The 22,682-nt window shown below is 35.0% G+C and overlaps 2 protein-coding genes across 4 annotated transcripts; both read right to left on the bottom strand.

Annotated features, from left to right (window-relative positions):
- Positions 1–315: 315 nt before the first annotated feature.
- Positions 316–20,237, bottom strand: LOC128169126 (uncharacterized). Its single transcript, XM_052835290.1, has 8 exons — positions 20,076–20,237; positions 18,399–18,524; positions 18,166–18,225; positions 17,816–17,860; positions 17,636–17,701; positions 16,871–17,054; positions 16,425–16,555; positions 316–663 (listed from the first exon to the last, which is right to left on the bottom strand). The coding sequence occupies exons 2-8, from the start codon at positions 18,484–18,486 to the stop codon at positions 380–382; spliced, it is 858 nt and encodes a 285-aa protein (XP_052691250.1). The 5' UTR covers positions 18,487–18,524; positions 20,076–20,237; the 3' UTR covers positions 316–379.
- Positions 1,432–13,900, bottom strand: LOC128169125 (uncharacterized). Of its 3 annotated transcripts, XR_008241499.1 has the most exons (4): positions 12,820–13,900; positions 10,926–12,283; positions 2,125–6,099; positions 1,432–1,588 (listed from the first exon to the last, which is right to left on the bottom strand). XR_008241499.1 is itself a non-coding variant. In XM_052835288.1 (3 exons), the coding sequence occupies exons 2-3, from the start codon at positions 12,094–12,096 to the stop codon at positions 3,680–3,682; spliced, it is 3,591 nt and encodes a 1,196-aa protein (XP_052691248.1). In that variant the 5' UTR covers positions 12,097–12,283; positions 12,820–13,900; the 3' UTR covers positions 1,622–3,679. The 3 variants fall into 3 exon arrangements, 2 of the variants coding, with proteins under 2 accessions (XP_052691248.1, XP_052691249.1); XM_052835288.1 differs by lacking the exon at positions 1,432–1,588 and having other exon boundaries at positions 1,622–6,099; XM_052835289.1 differs by lacking the exons at positions 1,432–1,588; positions 2,125–6,099 and having other exon boundaries at positions 10,747–12,283; positions 12,820–13,735.
- Positions 20,238–22,682: the final 2,445 nt, after the last annotated feature.

The raw sequence follows: 22,682 nt of genomic DNA on the forward strand, positions 1-22,682 counted from the left end.
TTTACATGTGTAATGTTCGTGTATGATAATGATGATCGTCTTACTTTTGTAATCGAAGATGTTTTTCTCTTTTCTCAATGAGAATTGCTCTCTTTGCAGGATCTCGTGTTTCTCCTAGTTTGGTCTTTATTAAAGTACATGTGTCGCATTTCGAAAATCTGTTGTGCTAAAACATAATATACAGCATTTTTAACTATTGATATTTTTGTCTTTCTGGGTCGTTTGATATTTTCAGTCTCTTTGCTGGCACTACTTATATATTGTATTTTATATATAAAAATCTTTATCTTTTCCATTTAATAGAAAGCTTTTTCAATCTAATGAAAGATTGTTTGCATGTACATGTAATCTTGATTAGAGAAGTTAATATGAGTTTATGTTATGCTATGCTGTATACCTTGGGAATGGCTATATATGAAGCCTCTTCCCTCCACAATCTCAAGAAATGAGAATATGAAATAGGTTCAGGAAACTCCACTTGAGATTCTGATACCATCCTTTCATACACATGTAATTTGGTTGAACATGGGGGCAAATGTATCTGACAAGTGTTTGGTAATTTCTCCCCGAAGCTGGTTGCGTAATATTTCAACCACTCGACAGCCGACTTTGATTTTGTCATCCTTTGTCTCTCCTTCCTGTTGATTATTACCCTTTGTTTATCTGGAAAAGCGTTATGTAAATTAATGTTTGTGTAAGTGACGAGTGAAAGTCATTTATTTCGATTATTACTTGAATTTATTCGGGAGTCACAATCATGATGGAAGCATTGTTCTATTTCAATAAAGTAGGTAGAGAAATATTTTTCAAAATTTAAAATTCATATTTGGGGTCCGAAATTTTCAGGGGCATCTACTAGTGGTATTTCACTACCACTGTGAAAATATGATGATGCAGTTATCAATGGTTTTTGAGAATCGGGCTTATATGCGATTGAATAGTGAACTGCGTTTTAGAACGCAGTTTGCAATTCAAAATTTAAAATTCATATTTGGGGCTCGAAATTTTCAGAGGCATTTACTGGTGGTATACCACTGCCACATGAAAATTTGGTGAGGTGGTCTTCTCTGGTTTTTGAAATTATGGCCTTTTTGCAATTGAATAGTGAACTGCGTTCTAGAAAGCAGTTCGCAATTCAAAAGAAGATGGGGGAATAAGATAGCGAAAATTCTGTCAATTCGATTCTGTCGTGAAAAACCAATTTTGAATTTATTTTTTCCCAAAAATCCATTCAAATATATCATTATAATTTAATTCTGGCTGTAACGCGCTTTCTGATTGGCCTCACTTTTGGCCTCAAATTTGGCTTGGCCCCAAATTTTGACCTGGCCTCAAAAATTGGCCTGGCCTCGTATTTGGCCTCTACAGAAATTTTTGGCCTAATATTTTTTATATAATTTATTTACAAATTTGATTATTTTTATTTTTCAATGTACTAACACGTTGTTACTTTGGGTGTTTTCCCGTGTTATTATTATTTTCGTTATAAAAGGGGAAATAACTCGCTTTGAGGGATATTATCCTTGTTGGATCAATTAACAGCTCTACTCGTGGGAGCTTTCCAAATATGGCTCGTCCTCTACGGTGGCTGGAAATCCAAAGAAAGGAGATATAAGTATAATAATTGTTATCAGATGTTTTATTTAGGATGGCGTCGATGGAAGTGTAAAATATCTTTATAAACACACAGTCACCAGTTACAAAATAGTATTCAATGTAATAAATTTACGTATAATGATACTTAATAAAATCTGGTGACTGTACAGAGGGTAAAACAATAATTATCAAAAATCCCTCTGCATATTAATTAAAATTACATGATCATAGTGAACTATAATAAGTGAAAATCATCTTAAATTCATAAAACGGCAACCCGTCTAATTGTTACTTTTTATCACACAAACTATGAACTAACTCAACTAAACTAAAAAGTTATATAATAGCTGACAGTCTCGCAGTGCCTATTCAATAATTCAATAGAGACAATTCGAACTACAAACATCTCGCTATCTAACCACTTTCCTTTAATATTTACTCGTTTAGCTCGAAGAGGTTAATAAATCTTACTCTGAAATAAGGGATTTAACAATTTTTTTGACGCAATCAATAAAGTGTTTAACTTACAATTTTAATGCGAACATCCTAACACTTATGATCCCGTTAGACATGTATTATAAACAAACAACCTTTTTACCTCTTTTCATAAAAGAGCGCGGGAATAAATAAAAGCGCCAAATTCAAAATCTACTTTTCTTATGATATGCATAAAAATAAAGGTGATATAAAAATATGACTGGAGACTGTAGCTAAATATGATATACAACAAAAATATTAAAACATACAATCTATAATCTATAAAGTACTGTACACTAAATGAGGTCATGTTGCACGTTACCTAATAGATGATGACTTTAATTTAACTTTTAAAGACTTTACTAAAAGCTCAAATTTAGAAGATAATAAAAACAGGATTATGTACAAAATAAAAAATACACTATCCTTTATCAAGGTGACTTTATATCTAATTGCAAATAAATGAAAACTTAAATTTACATACCTGGAAATCCAAAGAAAGGAGATATAAGTATAATAATTGTTATCAGATGTTTTATTTAGGATGGCGTCGATGGAAGTGACCAAGCTTGGGCGCATTTCCACTGACAAACCTGCGTCTTTGGATTCCAGGATTTTAGCCAATCAGAATTTAGGATTGGTTGATTTACCGAAACAAAGTTGTAAAAAATTTCCTAATAAAGAAGATTATTTAAAATGAGCAATCACGTGACCTTAAAAAGATAGTCACGATAATTGAGATAATAGGTACACCTGTGCTTGACCTCAGGCCTTGCGGCCTTCTTAACAAAAAAAAAGACAAACTAACAAAAGGAACTAAATATTATTACATAATCACTTGGGCATCGATGTGATTAAACATTGGTCAGTAACAGCTCAAAGTAAATCAATTACATATATACAATGGAGTTCCATTAGCGTGTCAGGCCAATGTTTTTATAAGCGGAAGCACCTTTGCGGTTTTTTTTTGAAAAAACTAATTTACCCAGGTAACACCAAAAAAGGACATTTGTATGTCGTATTTATATTGCATAATAAAGAGACATCTGTAAAAAAAAATCAACTCTGAAAATGTTATCAAAAACCAAAATTATAGTCCCAAATTATGAATTTCATAAATCATGAAATTATTTAATACATATCTGTCTTCCCACAAATGTTTATTTAAAAATAAAATTTGGTGTTATGACTATTTTCCCCCTTGCTCCAATTGCTTTCGACCTCGGAAGCTCAAATTTAGAAACAAGAGAAAGACATAAAAAAAATTACAGACAAACAGAAAATACCTATATATGTATACCTGTACAAAGGGAGATATTTGCAAAAAAAAAATCATAGGAACCTGAAATTGTCAGAGACTAAAATGTGCAATAAAAACATAAAATATTCAATATTTGACAGTGTATATACAAAAAGAACATACCAAAAGGAGAGAAATGAAATGGCAATACAAGTCCTGTGATTCATTATGGAGAAACAAAAATGACAAATCAATTGTAGAGACAGCAGGTTCCGAAAAGAAAAGTAACAAAATGTTGGATAATTTTGACAAATTAAAATGTGATAAACCAATTGGATGATGCCGCTAATATTAGATTGTCGTAGGTCAATTAAGTGCATGTGCATAGTTGTGATGAATCAACACAACATAGGCGCTGAAAGGTTGTTTAAGAATTTGTGTGATCTTATATCCTCTAAAAATGTTAGTAGAAATGACTGTGGGTACAAAAATAGTTTTCTCTGTTCGTTTGTCTGTGATTCCAAAATGTAGCCAATTTGCATAAACTTTATTGTATGGGAAGGGTGAAATGGATATATCACCAATATTAGGCGTGGGGATGTCATAATAAGAAGGACACAGTGACAAATGCATAATGGGGAGTAGAACACAGTCACCACCTGAAGTGAGTTCTAAAGCAAGAAAAGTATGTTTTTTGTATTTTCTCCGATAAAGCCACATGAAAATAATAATAATCAAAATGAAACATAAAATGCCACTTATAACTGAAGCATGTAATAATGAAAATTCATCTTTTAACCATGAATTTGAAGACTCAGCTGTTTCAGGTGCTGTAGTAGTTAACCGGTTATAAACTAAATTAAATGATGGGTTGGTTGCAACCTCAGATTTAACTTGTTGAACACTTTGAAGGAGCATCAGGGCAATGTGCATTTTTCTAAGTTTACAGAATAGGAGGATGGAACATGCTAGTGCTAATACTGCTATGCTAATAGCAACCATTGTTAGTATATCATTAGTTGAGGGCCACGGTGGGGTGATGTCAATTTCTCCATCTATCAAGGGCTCTGCTAAATGTTGAAAAATTTTCTTTTCTTTTATGGTAGCTTGGACCATTTTTGTAAGATTCAAGTGACTTTTTGCATCATTGACCAAAACTTGATTGAATGAATGATTAAATAATTGAAATTCAGGAATAGAAAATGAAACAGGATTGGAAAAAGTGGAATTTGGCCAGATATGAGACAGTTTGGAGTGCTCGAAAAATTCCTGTAATAAAGCCAAATTGACAGGGTGTGCAACTGAAAAGGATTTTGTTTGATTGTAACAATTTACCAATCGGGGAGCAAAATAAAGGCTGGATGTTTGCAGAGAGCATCTGCATGGAATATTTAAGATACAAAATTGACATCCTGGTAACATTTTCTGTTCTGAAGGGCAGTCTAATGAAATGCGTGGACTATGATATAGTAACACAGAAGTTGGTGTTAATTCTACAATAGATGGTTCAAATGTGTAGCCCTGAAGATAGCGAAACTGACAGTGACGATGAACATCCTTTGCATTGTTAAAATAAAGTGCTAAAATGCAACTATTTTTAGTAATGGGTGTCAGTGCATAGTTAGTATTACACACTACAGTTTTGTCCTGCTGACAGTTTATCAGGTCCTTTTCTTTCAACTGAATATATTTATCATGATGTTGAGTGATTGCAAAATAGTCTGGTAATGATAACAATTGTGTAGCTTGTCCAGTAGAGGCATTGCTAGACATGGGGACAGGCATGGATACCACTTTGTACAATGGCATGCTACTTTGTTGAGAAGAAATTGGAAATTTAATCGTTACATATAATGTGGTTCCCTGTCTAGCATAAACAAATTGACCTTCAGAATAAAAATAGGAAGGATCAGTGTGAACAAGCTCAAACCCTTTGTAAGATTTTCTCAACAATGACGAAATTTGACGAATGGTATGCATAAGTAGAGTTTTTGAAATTAGAAATGGTGAGAGCTTTCCCTCGACTAATGTTTGAATAGATGTTTCTAGCTTGTCAAGTCTGTTCTTAAAAACAGTAACTTTGTTGACTTGGTTGACCAATATTTCTGAAAAGTTTGTTACAGTAGCTACTAATTGGTCAATGTTAGAAAGTTTGTTAGCCAAAAGTGAAATAGCTTGTGCATTGTTTTTAATTCCATTTTTCAAATTATTAATACGTGAATCGGTTAGTTGCATGAACGATGATAAGTGATCATTGTGTTGAACCAGAAGTTTAGCCATTTGGTTAGTGTGCCTTGTCAACATGTTAATGTGGGACGCAAGTATATTTACATCATCCATTGTGGCTGTGCCAAAAAGACTTTTGGACAATGAACCTACAAATGGTAATAATGACCTTGTCTGTCTCCTTTGTTGAACCTTAAGGTCTACACTTGGAATCAGAACCCGAATTGATTGCATTGTTTCATTGTAGTGGCTCATAACTTCTACATGTAAACTATGAATGAATCTAGCAATGTTATTATAAGTCATGCAATATTGTTCTGATTGGGGACATTTCAGAACTTGTTGGGGAATGGCAAACCTCTTTGGGAGTGGGATTCTGAAGGTGTTTAACCAATATTCTTGTGCAAGGATGATGTTTGGCTCTTCCTTGAACAAAACTCCATAATTGATCCTATGGATGATATTTTCTTTTGTCTTAATTGATGATGATGATGCAGTGTCAAGAACTAGTAAGGCCACCAAAAGGAACATGAAACTATGCAGGATCCCCCGTAATGGTGCTACAAAATAGCAAAAAGAAAAAAAAAATTGAGGAGGAAGTAGGAACAGTCGGTGTTAATTTGAATCGTCATCCAAACTAACTAGCACTACGCACTGTATCATACATAGTATGTACAAAATTTTGACCGCTCTAACCCCTAAATTTTGGAAGGGGCGTTAAAAAAAAAAATAAAAAAAAATAATAAAATTAGGGGGATAGCGAAGAAAAAAAATAATGTGTGCACAGTAGATCTGCAGATATCTACAAACTTACAGAGGACTGCAAAATCTATATACCTGTTTAGTGTGTCTGCCCTAGTGTCTAAAACCTGCTTTTTTTTGCATTTTATTTAAGGCCTTTTGATACCATCATACTCTGTCTTACTGATACAATTTTCAATATTTTATTATTTTTTTTCGTTACCAGTCTAATATTTATGCTTGAAGCAAGTTTTCCTACGTTTTCCATGTTTGGTAAATTTCTTATCAATTTCTTCAAGCATTTCCCTGTCAAAAGAACTGTCAGGTTCCCAAGTTCTTGAACCATTTTCCCACTCAACTCGAATTTCTCTTCTACCATGTTTATACCTTCCAGCTAACAACCTGTTCAACTTCCACTTTTTGTTCGAGTCATGAAGTGTTGGTGGTGTGTGAGGGGCGGGTACGGTGGGTGTATTTGCAGTGTGTTTTTGGTGATGTGGTACATCTACCGGTGGCGTTGGGTCATTGTGAGCAGGTGGTGTATGTACATGAGTTTGTGAATCTTGACCTTGTGTGGCTGGTTGCTGATCCAGATTTTGTTGTTGAGCATGATTATGATTGTCATCTGGTGCTTGTTGAGTAGGTGCAGCAATATTTTGTTGATTCTGGATGTCAGCATGTAAGTGTGCTCTGTGAATGTCTGGATCATGATACATCTTAAGGTTGGTTGCATTCATGTATGATGCATTCACCTTGTTGTCTGAGCACCTTCTGAGTTTGTATGTAAAATTGGGCCCTAGTTCAATGATTTGATAAGGACCTTCTGCCTTGTCATACAGTTTGCTTGACTGACCCTTAGGTACTTTGTTGACTTTGATAAGGACTTTGTCACCTAACTTAAAATCTGGTAGCTTTACCCGAAGATCATGTCGTTCTTTATTTTGTTGCTGATGCCATTGAATGTTGTTTTTAACTATTTCATTTGTCACTTTTAATTGATCTATCAACTCACTGATATGGTCTTTTGCATCCCTATTAAGATTGTCCTTGGGTTCTAGGGATACATCAAAGGGCATTCTCATTTCCTCACCAAATAACAAGTAGTATGGGGAATACTCAGTGGAGTGAGAAGAAGGAGATTTACGATGACCCATCAATACACCTGGTAAGACTTCTGTCCATTTCTCTTGAGCACCACTACAGTAAGTTCGAAGAGAAGAAGCTACCGTGCTATTTTGTCTTTCCACTAGCCCATTTGTATTTGGATGATAAGCAGAGGTATGATGCTGTTTGATGTCAAAAAGTTCACACAATGCATTAACTAATTTGGACATAAAATTCCTACCTCTGTCAGAGAACAATACCTTAGGAGCACCATATCGAGTGAATATCTCTTTATAAAGAACCCTGGCAGTTTCCACAGCTGTCTGTGATTTTAATGGAAATGCCTCAACCCATCTTGTACCTGCATCTACACAAAGCAAAATATACTCAAAACCTTCTTTTGTTTTGAAGAGTGGCCCTAGGATGTCTATGTGCCAGCGTTCAAATCGTTTAGCTATTGGCAAGGGGTTCATGGGGGGATTTGAAGGATTGTAATCACGTTTTGCCCGCTGACATCTATCACATGACCTAACATAGTCTGCAATATCTTGATACATCCTTGGCCAATAGTACTTAAGAACCAAGGCTGTTCTTACCTTTTCAATTCCTAAGTGAGCCCCTCCTGCTACACTGTCATGATAAGCATATAAAGCTTCTTCACGAAGCACTCTGGGGAGAGCTATTTGTCGGACATGTGTAACCTCATCATTCACTGCTTTTCTGACCCTTCTCTGGTACCAATGATATAAAATATCGTCTACCAAATCAAAATGTCTGACTTCTGCTACTGTTACCTGTCTGGTTTTGTCATCCTCAGGGAGCACATTGTTTTTCAAATATGCATAGATATGTTGAAAATCTGGACATTGTTGTTGTAGGTTTGGCAGGTCCACCAAATTGACTGACTGTGATGCTGTGTTACTTACCTCAGTATTGGATAAAACATTTATCTCTTTGGGATCCTCAGAATATCCGAAGTAAACAAACAAAGGGCATTTTTCTTCTTCCACCTCCTCTGTTGATGTTACCTGTGAATCGTGTTCAGGACTTAGATCTGAGGGAGGGGGAGAACTGTTTTCAATTTGACATATTGTTTGGTTACTTACCTCACTTTCTGGGTAAGGCCGTCTACTGAGTGCATCTGCAACACAGTTACTTTTTCCAGGGCGATGGACCATTTGAAAACAATATTCTTGTAGCTTTAAAGCCCATCTTTCTAACCTACCTGTATGTTTGGCAGTCTGTAACCATACTAGGGCCTTATGATCTGTTACGACTGTAAATTTATTGTGAACTAAGTATGGTCTATATGCTTCTATTCCACTTATGACAGCTAGACATTCTTTTTCAGTAGTAGTGAACTTGCGCTGATCTGGGGAAAGAGACTTACCTCCATACGCTACAACATACTCTTTGTTTTCCTCATTTAACTGGCCTAATACATACCCAATTGAAGTGTCAGATGCATCACATGTAAGCATGAATGGTCTATTTGGATCAGGGTAAGATAGAACTGGGGCAGTTATGAGTTTGTCTTTAAGTATCTCAAAAGCATTCTGACATGATTCTGTCCACTCCCACTTTTTCTCTTTAGACAGAAGTGAATTTAGAGGTGTAGCAATCTTTGCAAAATTAGAGATGAAACGACGATAATAATTAGCCATTCCTAAGAAACTGCGCACCTGCTTTTGTGTTTTAGGGGTGGGGAACTCACTCATGGCTTTGGTTTTTTCTGGATCTACCTCTATACCATTTTTAGAAATAATGTGACCCAAAAATTTCAGCTTTTTCACCGCAAAGTGGCATTTAGTGGGTTGGAGTTTTAAATTTGCTTCTTTTAGACGTTTGAAAACTTGTTCTAAATGTTTGAGATGCTGCTCAAATGAGTTTGAGAAAATTAGAATGTCATCTACATAGACCAAAACTGATTTCCAATTTAAACCTCTAAGAACATTTGCCATTAATGTTTGAAAAGAAATTGGCGAATTTTGTAACCCAAAAGGCATTCTTTTCCACTCATAAACGCCACTCTGTGTGATAAATGCTGCTTTTTGCCTACTTCCTTCATCCAACTCCATTTGCCAAAAACCTGACATTAAATCAAGATTGGTAAAATATGTAGCTTTAGCTTCACCAATGGCATCAAAAACACTTTCTATATGGGGCAACGGAAAAGACATGGGTATTGTTATCCTGTTCAACGCCCTATAATCACATGCAAACCTGTAGGTACTGTTTTTCTTTTTGACCAATACTACTGGCGAGTGCCATTCGGAGTTAGATGGTTGAATTATGTCATTGTCAAGCATTTCTTGAAGTTGCCTATCAATTTCCCTTGATGCATGTGGAGATGTTCTGTAAAAAGGTAATCGAACAGGTCTCGAGCCAGGTTTTGTTTCTATGTGATGTTTGTGCAAATCTGTTCTACCTAACTCTGTCAAATCAAGAGCAAAGTTTTCCCTGTGATTAGCTAAAAACTCTAAAAGAATTTGTTTTTGCTTGGGTTCTAAATCTGCATTATCAAGGTTGAAATGAATTTCCTTTTGTTTTTGAATTTCTGTTGTGATTTGATTTACTTGTGGAACTTTGCTTTTGCTTTGAGATGTTGCATCCAATGGAAAAATGTGATTTTGTTCAATTTCCATAACATGAGCTACAATATAATTGTGAGGTAGAGAAATGTCGTGACAATGAGGATTCATGATTCTAAGGACACCCATTCGCTTATGCACCTTTATAAGACATTTTGCAGCACTTAAATTCTTGGCTAAAATGTTATCATGTGGCTCAAGAAGCACTTCTCTATCTTGTTGTTGTTGGCATGAAATTCTAACCTGTACAACCATTTCTGACCTAGCTGGTATTTCAACTGGCTGAGTAAGTCTTGCTAATCCTGAATTGGTGTGAACAACACAAACATTTGGTGACTCATGCTTGTCTGGAATGTGCATGATGTTAGTACTAGCAAAGGTTATTGTGGTGTTAGTAGCACTCAAAAAGTCAATTCCTAAAATGAATGAGTGATGCAAACCATCAACAATATGAGCACTAAAGGTATACCTAGCATTATTGATTGTGAATTCAATATTTAATTTGCCTAACACTGCCAAATGTTGTCCACTGGCACCTATCACATGAAGAAAATCTGGATTTTGCAACTCTGACCCAAAATAAGCAGTTTTTTCAAAAAAAACTTTACTTAAAATTGTAACTGCAGCACCGGAATCTACAATAGCACTGGTTGTTTGTCCCTTAACATTAACATTTACTGTGTTTTTGGACATATGGGTGATCAAATTTACCCTAGGACATTTGTCACTGTGCCCATCTTTAGAAACATTCCTAAAGATAGGCTCGAATCCCTATGCCGAATTATTTGTTGATTGTGTTGTCAGTGCCTGTATGTCTGTCTGTCCAATTTTGCCTTTTTTTAAATCGTCCTCTAGTGTTCTACAGCATTTCCATATATGATTATATCTATTACAATAAATACATTTTTGATTTCTGGCTCTACAATTGTAAAATGAATCACAAGACTCACCACATCGGAAGCACTGTTGGGACTGCCTAGGTCTGGAACCCATGTTCTTCTGCTGGTCAGCCTCCCTGTAACCATGGCGCTGGGGACCCCTCTGTGACTGGTTCTGGTTGTTACTGAAGTATGGCTTCTGCTTGGCCGGGCTGTTGAAACGTCTGGTCTCCTGAAGCACATTAATGTTTGATGTCTCTAGTGCACTCATTCGTTGTTCCAGAGAAGTTAGCGCATTGCACATCGCTGCACCGGTTGCTGACTGGACCGCATCATCACTGCAGATGGACTGAGCCATCTCTGCTAACATGGCATGGGTTCGTAAGTCCTCCATATTGGTTGGATTTACCTTCACCATATCCGCTTTTATTTTTGGTTTTAGTCCTCTCATGATCTTGCCCATTGTTTGGTTGGTGTCCATTTTTAAGTCGGTAGCTTTTTCTGTAACTCTATGAATAAATTCCTCTACACTCTCTGTTGGTCCTTGCTGTAGCTCTAACAGATCAAAGACGTGGTTTGAGGGAGGTTTAAATCGATTGATGAAAGCTTCGTGGATTGAATTCAGGGTAAGCTTTTTTATTGTGTCCAACGAATTAAACCACGTCTCTGCTGCTCCGATTAGAAAGAACGGCAAGTGCAAAATGGCTGTTTGTTCTGAGAGTTTTTGAAGACTGATGAATGCCATGAACTTCATCCACCATTGCACAGCAGATGTTTTTCCATCAAACTTCTCCAATTTGATGTTTGATAGCTGTCTTATGTGGCTTTCTGCAGGGGCTGTCACTGATGTTTGCAGGGTATGTTGTGGCATGGGTGGTGGTGGTGGTGGTGGAAGAAATTCCCTCTGTTGTTGTTGTTGAAGTGTTTGTCTTTGCTGTCGTTGTTGTTCATGATGTTGGTGCTGTTGAATTTGAAGTTGTTGTTCTTGGATCTCTTGTTGCTGTGTGATATGTTCCTGTTGTAGGGCTTGAAGTCTCTGCCTCATTACATTCAATTCCTCTTCCTTTTCTTCTTGGCGTTGTTTTTCCGCCTCCACTCTTAATTTGAGGGCTTCAATTTCCTCATTCTTTTCCTGGAAAGTTGCCATGATCTCCGCTTGCAAATTTCCATTTTCTGGGTTTGAAGAATTTTCTGGAGTTCCAGTTGGCATCTTTCTTCTTGGTCTGAAGTTATATTTCTGCATGCGAGGTTGGGATCTAAAGGATGGTCTCCACCAGTTAACACGTTGTTACTTTGGGTGTTTTCCCGTGTTATTATTATTTTCGTTATAAAAGGGGAAATAACTCGCTTTGAGGGATATTATCCTTGTTGGATCAATTAACAGCTCTACTCGTGGGAGCTTTCCAAATATGGCTCGTCCTCTACGGTGGCTGGAAATCCAAAGAAAGGAGATATAAGTATAATAATTGTTATCAGATGTTTTATTTAGGATGGCGTCGATGGAAGTGTAAAATATCTTTATAAACACACAGTCACCAGTTACAAAATAGTATTCAATGTAATAAATTTACGTATAATGATACTTAATAAAATCTGGTGACTGTACAGAGGGTAAAACAATAATTATCAAAAATCCCTCTGCATATTAATTAAAATTACATGATCATAGTGAACTATAATAAGTGAAAATCATCTTAAATTCATAAAACGGCAACCCGTCTAATTGTTACTTTTTATCACACAAACTATGAACTAACTCAACTAAACTAAAAAGTTATATAATAGCTGACAGTCTCGCAGTGCCTATTCAATAATTCAATAGAGACAATTCGAACTACAAACATCTCGCTATCTAACCACTTTCCTTTAATATTTACTCGTTTAGCTCGAAGAGGTTAATAAATCTTACTCTGAAATAAGGGATTTAACAATTTTTTTGACGCAATCAATAAAGTGTTTAACTTACAATTTTAATGCGAACATCCTAACACTTATGATCCCGTTAGACATGTATTATAAACAAACAACCTTTTTACCTCTTTTCATAAAAGAGCGCGGGAATAAATAAAAGCGCCAAATTCAAAATCTACTTTTCTTATGATATGCATAAAAATAAAGGTGATATAAAAATATGACTGGAGACTGTAGCTAAATATGATATACAACAAAAATATTAAAACATACAATCTATAATCTATAAAGTACTGTACACTAAATGAGGTCATGTTGCACGTTACCTAATAGATGATGACTTTAATTTAACTTTTAAAGACTTTACTAAAAGCTCAAATTTAGAAGATAATAAAAACAGGATTATGTACAAAATAAAAAATACACTATCCTTTATCAAGGTGACTTTATATCTAATTGCAAATAAATGAAAACTTAAATTTACATACCTGGAAATCCAAAGAAAGGAGATATAAGTATAATAATTGTTATCAGATGTTTTATTTAGGATGGCGTCGATGGAAGTGACCAAGCTTGGGCGCATTTCCACTGACAAACCTGCGTCTTTGGATTCCAGGATTTTAGCCAATCAGAATTTAGGATTGGTTGATTTACCGAAACAAAGTTGTAAAAAATTTCCTAATAAAGAAGATTATTTAAAATGAGCAATCACGTGACCTTAAAAAGATAGTCACGATAATTGAGATAATAGGTACACCTGTGCTTGACCTCAGGCCTTGCGGCCTTCTTAACAAAAAAAAAGACAAACTAACAAAAGGAACTAAATATTATTACATAATCACTTGGGCATCGATGTGATTAAACATTGGTCAGTAACAGCTCAAAGTAAATCAATTACATATATACAATGGAGTTCCATTAGCGTGTCAGGCCAATGTTTTTATAAGCGGAAGCACCTTTGCGGTTTTTTTTTGAAAAAACTAATTTACCCAGGTAACACCAAAAAAGGACATTTGTATGTCGTATTTATATTGCATAATAAAGAGACATCTGTAAAAAAAAATCAACTCTGAAAATGTTATCAAAAACCAAAATTATAGTCCCAAATTATGAATTTCATAAATCATGAAATTATTTAATACATATCTAGTCATAACACCAAATTTTATTTTTAAATAAACATTTGTGGGAAGACAGTACTTTTAAACTCAAACTGCTCTCCGGATCGGACAATACCTGTATCAAGTACTTGTTTGAGAAAAAAATAATGGTAGAGACCAATTTGTTTATTCTAACCAACACTTAAGTTCACAAAATGTTTTGCTTTGTTCAAATTCTGATATCGAATTTTCCCATCGGGAAAAATTTGTTTCCTAAATATACAAACAACACATACATGAAACTCTACTCTTATCAAGAGGTGATGATTAATTACCATCGCTGAATCAAGTTATCAGAGAATGCAATGTTGCAAGTCATTCACAAATGACATTAATTAAATTAGGCCGTGTGAAATGTTAAACGACTGTGCAGGCAATAAATCTGACCTCAACATAGCTGGTTAGCGACAGAGGAGGCGAATTTCCGCTTGGGGGGGGGGGGGGGGGGGAATTTGGATTTGATCGGTGTTCACAGTTAATGGATGCAAACTGGCATTTTTAAAGTGCATTACACAGTGATAGATATTTGATGTTATGAATCAGTTTACAAATGTTAGAGATATTTATTGATCCATCATACAGTGTGTTTAAACATGGATAATATCAAGTGAAACTCATGCAGTTGTTATATATATATTTTCCCTATGATTATCTCTTAAACATTAAAAAATCAATACAAATTCAATGAAAACTCTTTGAAAATAAGAGATAAACAAAAATTATTTGAGGCCAAAAATTTTGAAGAGGCCAAATTTGGGGCCAGGCCAAAATTTGAGGCCAGGCCAAAATTTGGGGCCAGGCCAAAATTGAGGCCAAAAGTGAGGCCAATTTTGAGGCTTTTAAAATATGCTCTAGCAGTTTAGCTGTTTAGATCACCTAGGTCATCTGGCAGGTGTCGACAGAAAGACAGACAAAGTGTGCACACTGGATGTGTTATATAATGAAACAGACATTATATTAAATGTGCAAGGTATGGTGTGTTATGCAGTCATGAATAAATGTTCTTTGAATTTAATTTGTAAGTAAAAATGCTTTTACAATTTTACATGAGTTATACAAAAATTAAATAGCTGGTTTGTTCGTGCAATATCGGCCTCTCTGTCTGTTCTGGAGAATTATGGCAAGTACCTATTCTGCCTTGGTACTCTAAATAATCTTAAACCGCCGAATATCTTGCCATTTTGGAAAAGAAACGGTGTGAGATCGGTTTGTCCAGTGTGAGACAGCACTGTCAGATTACGCCGTTTTAAAACGTAAACAAACGTTGTCTGCTGTAGGGAAATGCTAGGACCTGTTTATTTATGTTTAAAACTAATCAGCAGATAGAAACATCGGCTTGAAAAAGAACTTTTAGGGTGAATTTAACCAATGTGAACAAAAACAATGCACGAGGCTTTTTTTTTTTTTTTTACATAACAACGATTTGTGAGCTCTGTATCTTGCTTTTAACTCTACAACTGACAATCAAATTTTAGCGGCCGCGATATATTAACTAGCAAGATTGGAAATATACAGCGTACGTCAGTTTCACTTGATTTTAAATGGGCGGGGACAAATTGACGCGGACGTCTGATAAAACATCGGATTGAAACTGAAGTGATAGGAAGTGTATTTTCAATCCACCTCAGCGTTTTTTTTAACTTGCTTGCGATCGAAAAACATTTTATTTAGTATCAGCAAAGCGATTTAAAAACATTTTATTCCACCAATAAGTGTATAATCAGCAAATATGGACACGTGGGTTCTCTCCGGGTACTCCGGCTTCTCCCCACACCAATGATCCCCTCGCGCTAACATCCGTGCCAACGAGAGATATTAATATAAGTTGTAGAACTTGTTTATCAATCGTTGTAAAATAAATAAAGTTCAGTTCAGTTCAGTTAAATATGAGAAGATCCCAATTCGGGAGAGATTATACGAATAGTCCGTCCGATGACTTCAGAGAATCAGTCGTCACAAGTCTGAAATCAAGTGGGGCCATTGTTGAAACGGGGTTTATTCACAGAGGATAATAATTCAAATTCTAATTTAATAAATCAAAATTATACACAGATAAAAAAATTCTGGGTTTTTTTTCGCTAATTTAATGTATACGAACATATGCAAGTTAGGTGTTTATCGAGCTAACAAAAAATCACTTAAATCGACATTGCTTTTTTGAGGAAAACCTTTAGAAAACACTTTTGACCAGGGCCGGGGATTTCTGTTCACTGGTAATTGATATCATTATCTTTGATATCTTCCACTTTGCAGTAAAAAAGGAAATGAAAATAAGAGTTTAGAAGTTACAGAAATCGAGAAATTGATCATGAAAATTAATCATCATTTAAAATTGAAATTACAAAATTTATTATTTAACTTATATTACGTCTTCTTGTTATGACGAATCCCCACCCCGCCAAATATATCTAATAAGACACCGAAAAAAACCAACAACAATAAACCAACCAATTTAATTGGAAACCATGCATTTCATAAAATACAACATTATTATACGTACTCAAAAACATCTTCCGGACTGCATAAAATGTCGTAGACGGAATGCCCAGGATTTGTCTGAATGCACTACAGCAGACGCCGACTGTTCCAATTATGTATAGGAATTTCCATTTCTTTGATTCTTCATCATAACTGTCGATAATAATAATAATAATAATAATAATAATAATAATAATAATAATTGAAATTTATTACAAATTTACTTTTCAAGGTGTTACAATCAAAATTATTTTTATTTTAGAATTATTATGAAATGTCTGAATACACTCAGCCATGGCTCTTTGAAATTTGTCTGACTATTGAGCTAAGACTACCCAATATGTGCATATTTCACTTAAAGCAGCGTTATTTTTAACCTGTTTTGATGCAAGAAAAGGAGAGTTACATCCTACCACAAGTCCAAGGTCTTGTAAAAATGGTTATATATAAAGTTAAATAATAAATTACTTTGAATGGCTCCAAAAGTAATCTAGGAGCCACTGCTTCCTTTCGGTGTTAGATAGGGATTGGACATTTTCTCTGCTGGCCACCATGAGTTCTTGAGAGATACCTCCCAGACACATGGCAGCACAGCACATGACTGCAACAAGGAACTCTATAGCCATCATTTTCTTCTTCCTAGGCGCTTTCACTATTCAAAAAAGTATAAACTTATATTGTATTGATAGTCATGATTATGGTCATTTAAAATTTAATCAAAATTGCCATTAATATGAAAGTTTTCAGCTCACATGAGCTGAACGCTCAAGTAAGCTTTTCTGATCACTTTTTGTCCGGCGTCCGTCCGTCTGTCAGTAACTTTTCAAATTTTTGATATCGAGTTCTCCAGAACCACAGGGCCAATTTCAACCAAACTTTGCCAAACCGTTATTGGGAGAAGGAATTCAAGTTTGTTAAAATGAAGGGACAAACCCTGTTTCAAGGGGAGATAATTAAGAACAGCCTGTTACAAAAGGGGCTCAATTTAACAACATAACATCTGGAGAAAATTTTTCAATACAAAATCTATTCTAATATTACTGTACGAACTACTTTGTCCAGATACATGTATTTCATATTTGACTCCATAAATCTGATTTCATTATAACCAATGTTGCTCAGGTGAGCGATGTGGCCCATGGGTCTCTTTTTTAAAAAGGCATGTAAAATTTTGAACCATATCCACTTTAGGTGCCGAAAATATTTAATATACCTTGAAAATATTTAATATACCTTGAAAATCTTCAGTAGGGGATTCCGATCTTCGGCGCACTGATCCCACCGGTCTACCACGCTTTCCTGTAATATAAGTACATGTATCATAAAATGTATTGTGAAATAAAAATACTTTTACTTTTAGGCAAACTTTTATCGGTGAATAAAATTGGAAGTTTCTTTGTAAAAATAATTTACTTTTTGCTGCACTTTCTTCAGCCCCATTTTCATCCAAATCCGAGCCTTTTTTAGGATAAAAAAAAAGAAAGAAGAAGAATATCAGGAAACAAGTTTTATACAAAAAATATAATCATCTTGTATTAAGTATAACCAATCGCTACATCAGCAGGCTGGTATACATTTCTTTAATTTAGAATTAATGAATTTTGCCTTCTTTGGTTAATCAAGAATATAATCACGTGCGATGAGTGTTATACATGTAAGTTATCATTTTCAAAAATGCGGTTACCATGCACTAAACTCTTAAGATACTATAGATTGGATTAAATTCTTTGCAACATGTATCATATCATTTGAATTGCATGTACCTGGTTCACTTCCTGATGGATCTGATGTTCCATAACTGTCACTGTCGGAAGAGGCTAGATCTACGTGTACATACAAATAACATTTACATACACTACATAATTTATATTGATTTCTTTATTTAAGTAAATAAAGTCATTATAAGTTATAGATATAATTTAATATGATTTCATATCATTATTTCATTATCATTATTAATAGGATCATGAACTTAGAGCAAAATTTAGAATTTTACCGATGTCTTTGTCCATATCCACGTCCACGTCCATGTCCATGTCCATGTCGGTGTCCGTGTCTGTGTCCGTGTACGTATCCATATCCATGTCTTTCAAACGAACTTTCTATATATATCAGCTTGTCACTAAAAATATCAAATTAATCAAATTATATAAGCTACTCGTACTTTTCAGGCATAAAGCATCGTTCTTGAAAAGAGGGGGGGGGGGGGGGGGGGCATAGATCCCATCCCTAAAAATTTGACATGCAAAAACAAAAACCAACTTCCCAAAATTGAAAAAATCCGGAAGGGTGAGGGTGGGGGTGGGTGGGGGGGGGGGGGGGTAGTATACCTACATTCCATGCAAAACGTATGTAAATTATTTTTTTTTTCATTATATATTTCATTGTCAGAATTTCATTGTCAGAAATTTACTTCAGATTTGATTTTAACAACGGTCAACCCAAAGTAAGATTTTTCAGCTTGGATTTTGCATACGATATATAGTATAGCTCTATAAAAAAAAAATTATGTTGTGACTGAAATATCAAATTTTACAAATGATTTGCCAAAAAACTATTTCAATGTATGTCAAAAAGTGCAAATTGAATCTACTTTAGTTAATTTAAATTTCTTCATAATCTAACAAATTATAACAACAGAAAACTGTTTCCAAAAAAAAGTCTTGTTTTAAATGAAATATATAAGGAAAAATGAAAAAAATAACATAATTTGGGCAGGCAGGTGTATGAATTCAATTTCACTTCTAAATTTTCTTATTTTCACTGCAGTTTTTATTACCCCCCCCCCCCCCCCCAAAAAAAGGGGGGGGGGGGGGGTCATTGTAATTCACTTGTAAATATTTATGTGATTTTAAGAAAAATGTTTGTTCCGAGAAAAAGTGTTATAAATTATAGGTGCAACTAGTCCGAAATATCTGACGTTTTTCTGGCTTTTTTAACGATTTTGATATTTACTTGCCAGGAAAACTTCTAAATTTTTTTTTTCATTATATATTTCATTGTCAGAATTTCATTGTCAGAATTTCATTGTCAGAAATTTACTTCAGTTTTTGGGATTTGATTTTAACAACGGTCAACCCAAAGTAAGATTTTTCAGCTTGGATTTTGCATACGATATATAGTATAGCTAATTAGAATAGAATTCCTGGCAAGTAAATATCAAAATCGTTGAAAAAGCCAGAAAAACGTCAGATATTTCGGACTAAGGTGCAACGTGCCTGCTTTGGTGGGGTGGGAAACCAAATAAAAATGAAAGGGCTGGACTTATCAGAAATCTTGACAAGGAAAAAAATACAAAAAGAAAAAAAGGGGATTGTTTATGGTAGGTTTAACTTTGCAAAAAAGTTTGGGGGTGGGGGGTTAGGGCTAAGCTCCATAGCCCCTTCCCTCCCGGTTCCGACGCCTATGGCTTTAACACCATTTAAAAAGATTTTTAACGTAAAAGTGATTCAAGTTTCTAAAGTAAATGTAATGCATTCTTATATGCTTACCAAATCATAACCATGTATCCGTTTACTTGCTATAACGTAGTAGAACTAGCGAAATTGGTCTTACTGGTAAACCAGTTTATATATTATGTACGCTTTTTTATAAAGATATATTTTTTATTATAAATAAATTCTTATTTTAATTGAAATATTCATAAACAGCAGGCCTAATGATTAAATCTCACCTGTATAAGTTAGGGTCTAAACTTCAGTTATTATGCCTATTCAACAACGCTGTCTTCTCTCTATCGGCGAAGAATGGCGGAATGTCATATTTCAAAATTTAATTCGTTACATCATCATATCATAAATGACGTCATATTCTAAAAAAAAAACCAAGGGGGCCCATGTGTACTCATACAAGGGTTTTAGTATATCGATTGTTTATGAGTAAAATAAATAATCACACTGTGATAAGGTAGTATGCATATACAGTACTAGTTAGTACTCAGAAGTGGTAAAATAATATTTTTAACATTTTTATTATTAGTAGTATAATTTTAGATAACGGCCATATATTATAAATGTTTCTAAAGAAGTTTATAAATCACATTGCTCTTGCACTGACCGAGAAGGGATTGAGTGGATCCAGACCCTTCAGTTGTGAAGTTGAAATTATTTATACTGGTAAAATTACCTGGAATTGACAAAGACCCCCCCCCCCTCCCCCCCCCCCCCCCTCCCTCCTCAAACAAAATTATATCTGAGACAACCCGTCTCCCTTGTAGGGAAAATTTTTGAATCCATGCAAGATATAGGATACATGTGCGTATTTTCTTGACTATATTTAGAACTATCCAAATCACTTCATTATATTTGATAAATTAAGTGGTTTCTGGAAAAACCAACGTGTTCATGTTTTATGGTGATATGTAGGCCTATACACGTGCGTGATAATTGGCTATTGCATCAATACTGTGCCATGTCAATTTGATTTGTTCAATAGTGTTATTGGCAAAATCTTATTTATAATGGCTGTGAAGTATGGGGCAACGAAAATACAGATCTATATTTTATTTTCTTAGCACTGCACAATCTTTCTCTTCAACACGTATGAACATGTATAAATAGGCATGTCTTCAATAAAACTTTAAAAGCATTAAGGCAAGTAGAACCGGTTGTTTGTCAAAATATATACCTCTCCCAAAGTAAAAAAAAAAACCGATTCTGTTGAACCATACATAGCATGTCACATCAATAGCGTGGATACAAACAAAGTACATTTTAAACTACCGGTAGCTGAATTTGAGGAATACCTTACCACTGACTTTAATCAATACTTGGGCCTATCATAATTCAGTATATATCGGTGCCTTTACAAAAAAATCTAGTGCTCTCTCTCTCTCTCTCTCTCTCTCTCAAATTGTCTGTCCTCTGCGTGGGTCTCTCTCTCTCTCTCTCTCTCTCTCTCTCTCTCTCTCTCTCTCTCTCTCTCTCTCTCTCTCAAATTGTCTGTCCTCTGCGTGGGTGTTGTGAGGGCGGCTAGCCTTTGATGCTGGCAGATCGGCTGGCAACTCTTGCGTGGGTGTTGTGACGGCGGCTAGCCTTTGATGCTGGCAGATCGTCTAGCTACTGTATTTAGCAAGCTGCTGACGTAACCGAGGCGGTACTCTATTTTTTTTTCCATCCAATCATAAAATACAGTAAAGATCACGTGCTATTTTGATAGGCGTATTCATAGCTGAGATGCCGAGTACAGTTCGAGTGTGCATGACAGCGCATTTTTTCCATTTCAATGCACCCGTATAGATGCCAATTCATAACTTTATTTTATAGTGTGTTTTTATACAAGATCAATACATATAAATTGTAATTTTCATGAGTTGAGACATTGTAAAATATATATGATCCTGATATGGAGAAAATGCTAAAATGGCGCTTACGGGTCTTCGTTCAACTGTACGTTCACTATGCACAGCAAGAGGGGATCGAGAGGGGGAGGGTTTCTCTTTGAACATTTTAATTATTTAATTCACATAGCAAAATAGCCGTAACCCCCCCCCCCTCCCCCGCCAACACAATTATCCCTTAATAAAAAACCTGAATCTGCGAATTGATGGAGCATAAAAAATGTACTAAAGCGACATCAAAAGAACATTAAATATATAATAAGCATTTCAAAAGTGCAATATTTAGTAACAATCAAAACTTAATTTTCTAATACAATACCTGGCCCCAAGCTCATGAAGCTACATGTATTTTTAGACTTAAGGCAGAATTTGTATGCATTATATAAGTTTTATAATAACGTACAAACAAAATTTGATATATGTTTTAGGATTGTTTCCCTATCTTGTAGCTACCTGCATGCACACTTCAAGTGAAAGCCTATGATTTATAAGTTATTGGTGAATGGTTATATAAGAGGGATTTTTCCCTATTCCCTAACGTGGCGAGGACCTGAAAGGTAGTACAAAACACCAGTAAAATTATATATTTCAAATATTTTCTTAAAAACACAAAATTGGCTTAATATTAAGTAAAAATTAATTTTAATCCATTATCTTAAGAAAATAATATAAATAATATCCATAGATTAAAGGGACATGGTCACGATTTTGGTCAAAAACTATTTTTCCAATTTTAATGTTTACAATGCTTCAGTAAGGTATGTTTAAAAGGCAACCAAAAGAAGTATAGCGGACTTAATAAGACCGCAGAACATTAACTGGCAAGATTGGAAATATACAGCGTACGACATTTTCACTTGTTGCAGTCGAAACATTTGAAAGAAAGTGGGCGCTTAAGATGTACATTCGGCAGGAATCTGGGCGCACAAGGAGAGTGAAAAT

The sequence above is a fragment of the Crassostrea angulata genome, unplaced genomic scaffold (assembly GCF_025612915.1).
Source record: "Crassostrea angulata isolate pt1a10 unplaced genomic scaffold, ASM2561291v2 HiC_scaffold_99, whole genome shotgun sequence".
NCBI lineage: Eukaryota > Metazoa > Mollusca > Bivalvia > Ostreida > Ostreidae > Magallana > Magallana angulata.

Coding starts and splice junctions, on each gene's coding strand:
- LOC128169125 (XM_052835288.1), bottom strand. CDS start 12,096: ATGCAGAAATATAACTTCAGACCAAGAAGAAAGATGCCAACTGGAACT. Junction 6,100..10,925: donor CCAACAGTGCTTCCGATGTG/GTGAGTCTTGTG, acceptor GCTATTTTGTAG/CACCATTACGGGGGATCCTG.
- LOC128169126 (XM_052835290.1), bottom strand. CDS start 18,486: ATGGATATGGATACGTACACGGACACAGACACGGACACCGACATGGAC. Junction 17,861..18,165: donor TCCATCAGGAAGTGAACCAG/GTACATGCAATT, acceptor ATCCTAAAAAAG/GCTCGGATTTGGATGAAAAT. Junction 16,556..16,870: donor TACTTTTGGAGCCATTCAAA/GTAATTTATTAT, acceptor TATTATCGACAG/TTATGATGAAGAATCAAAGA.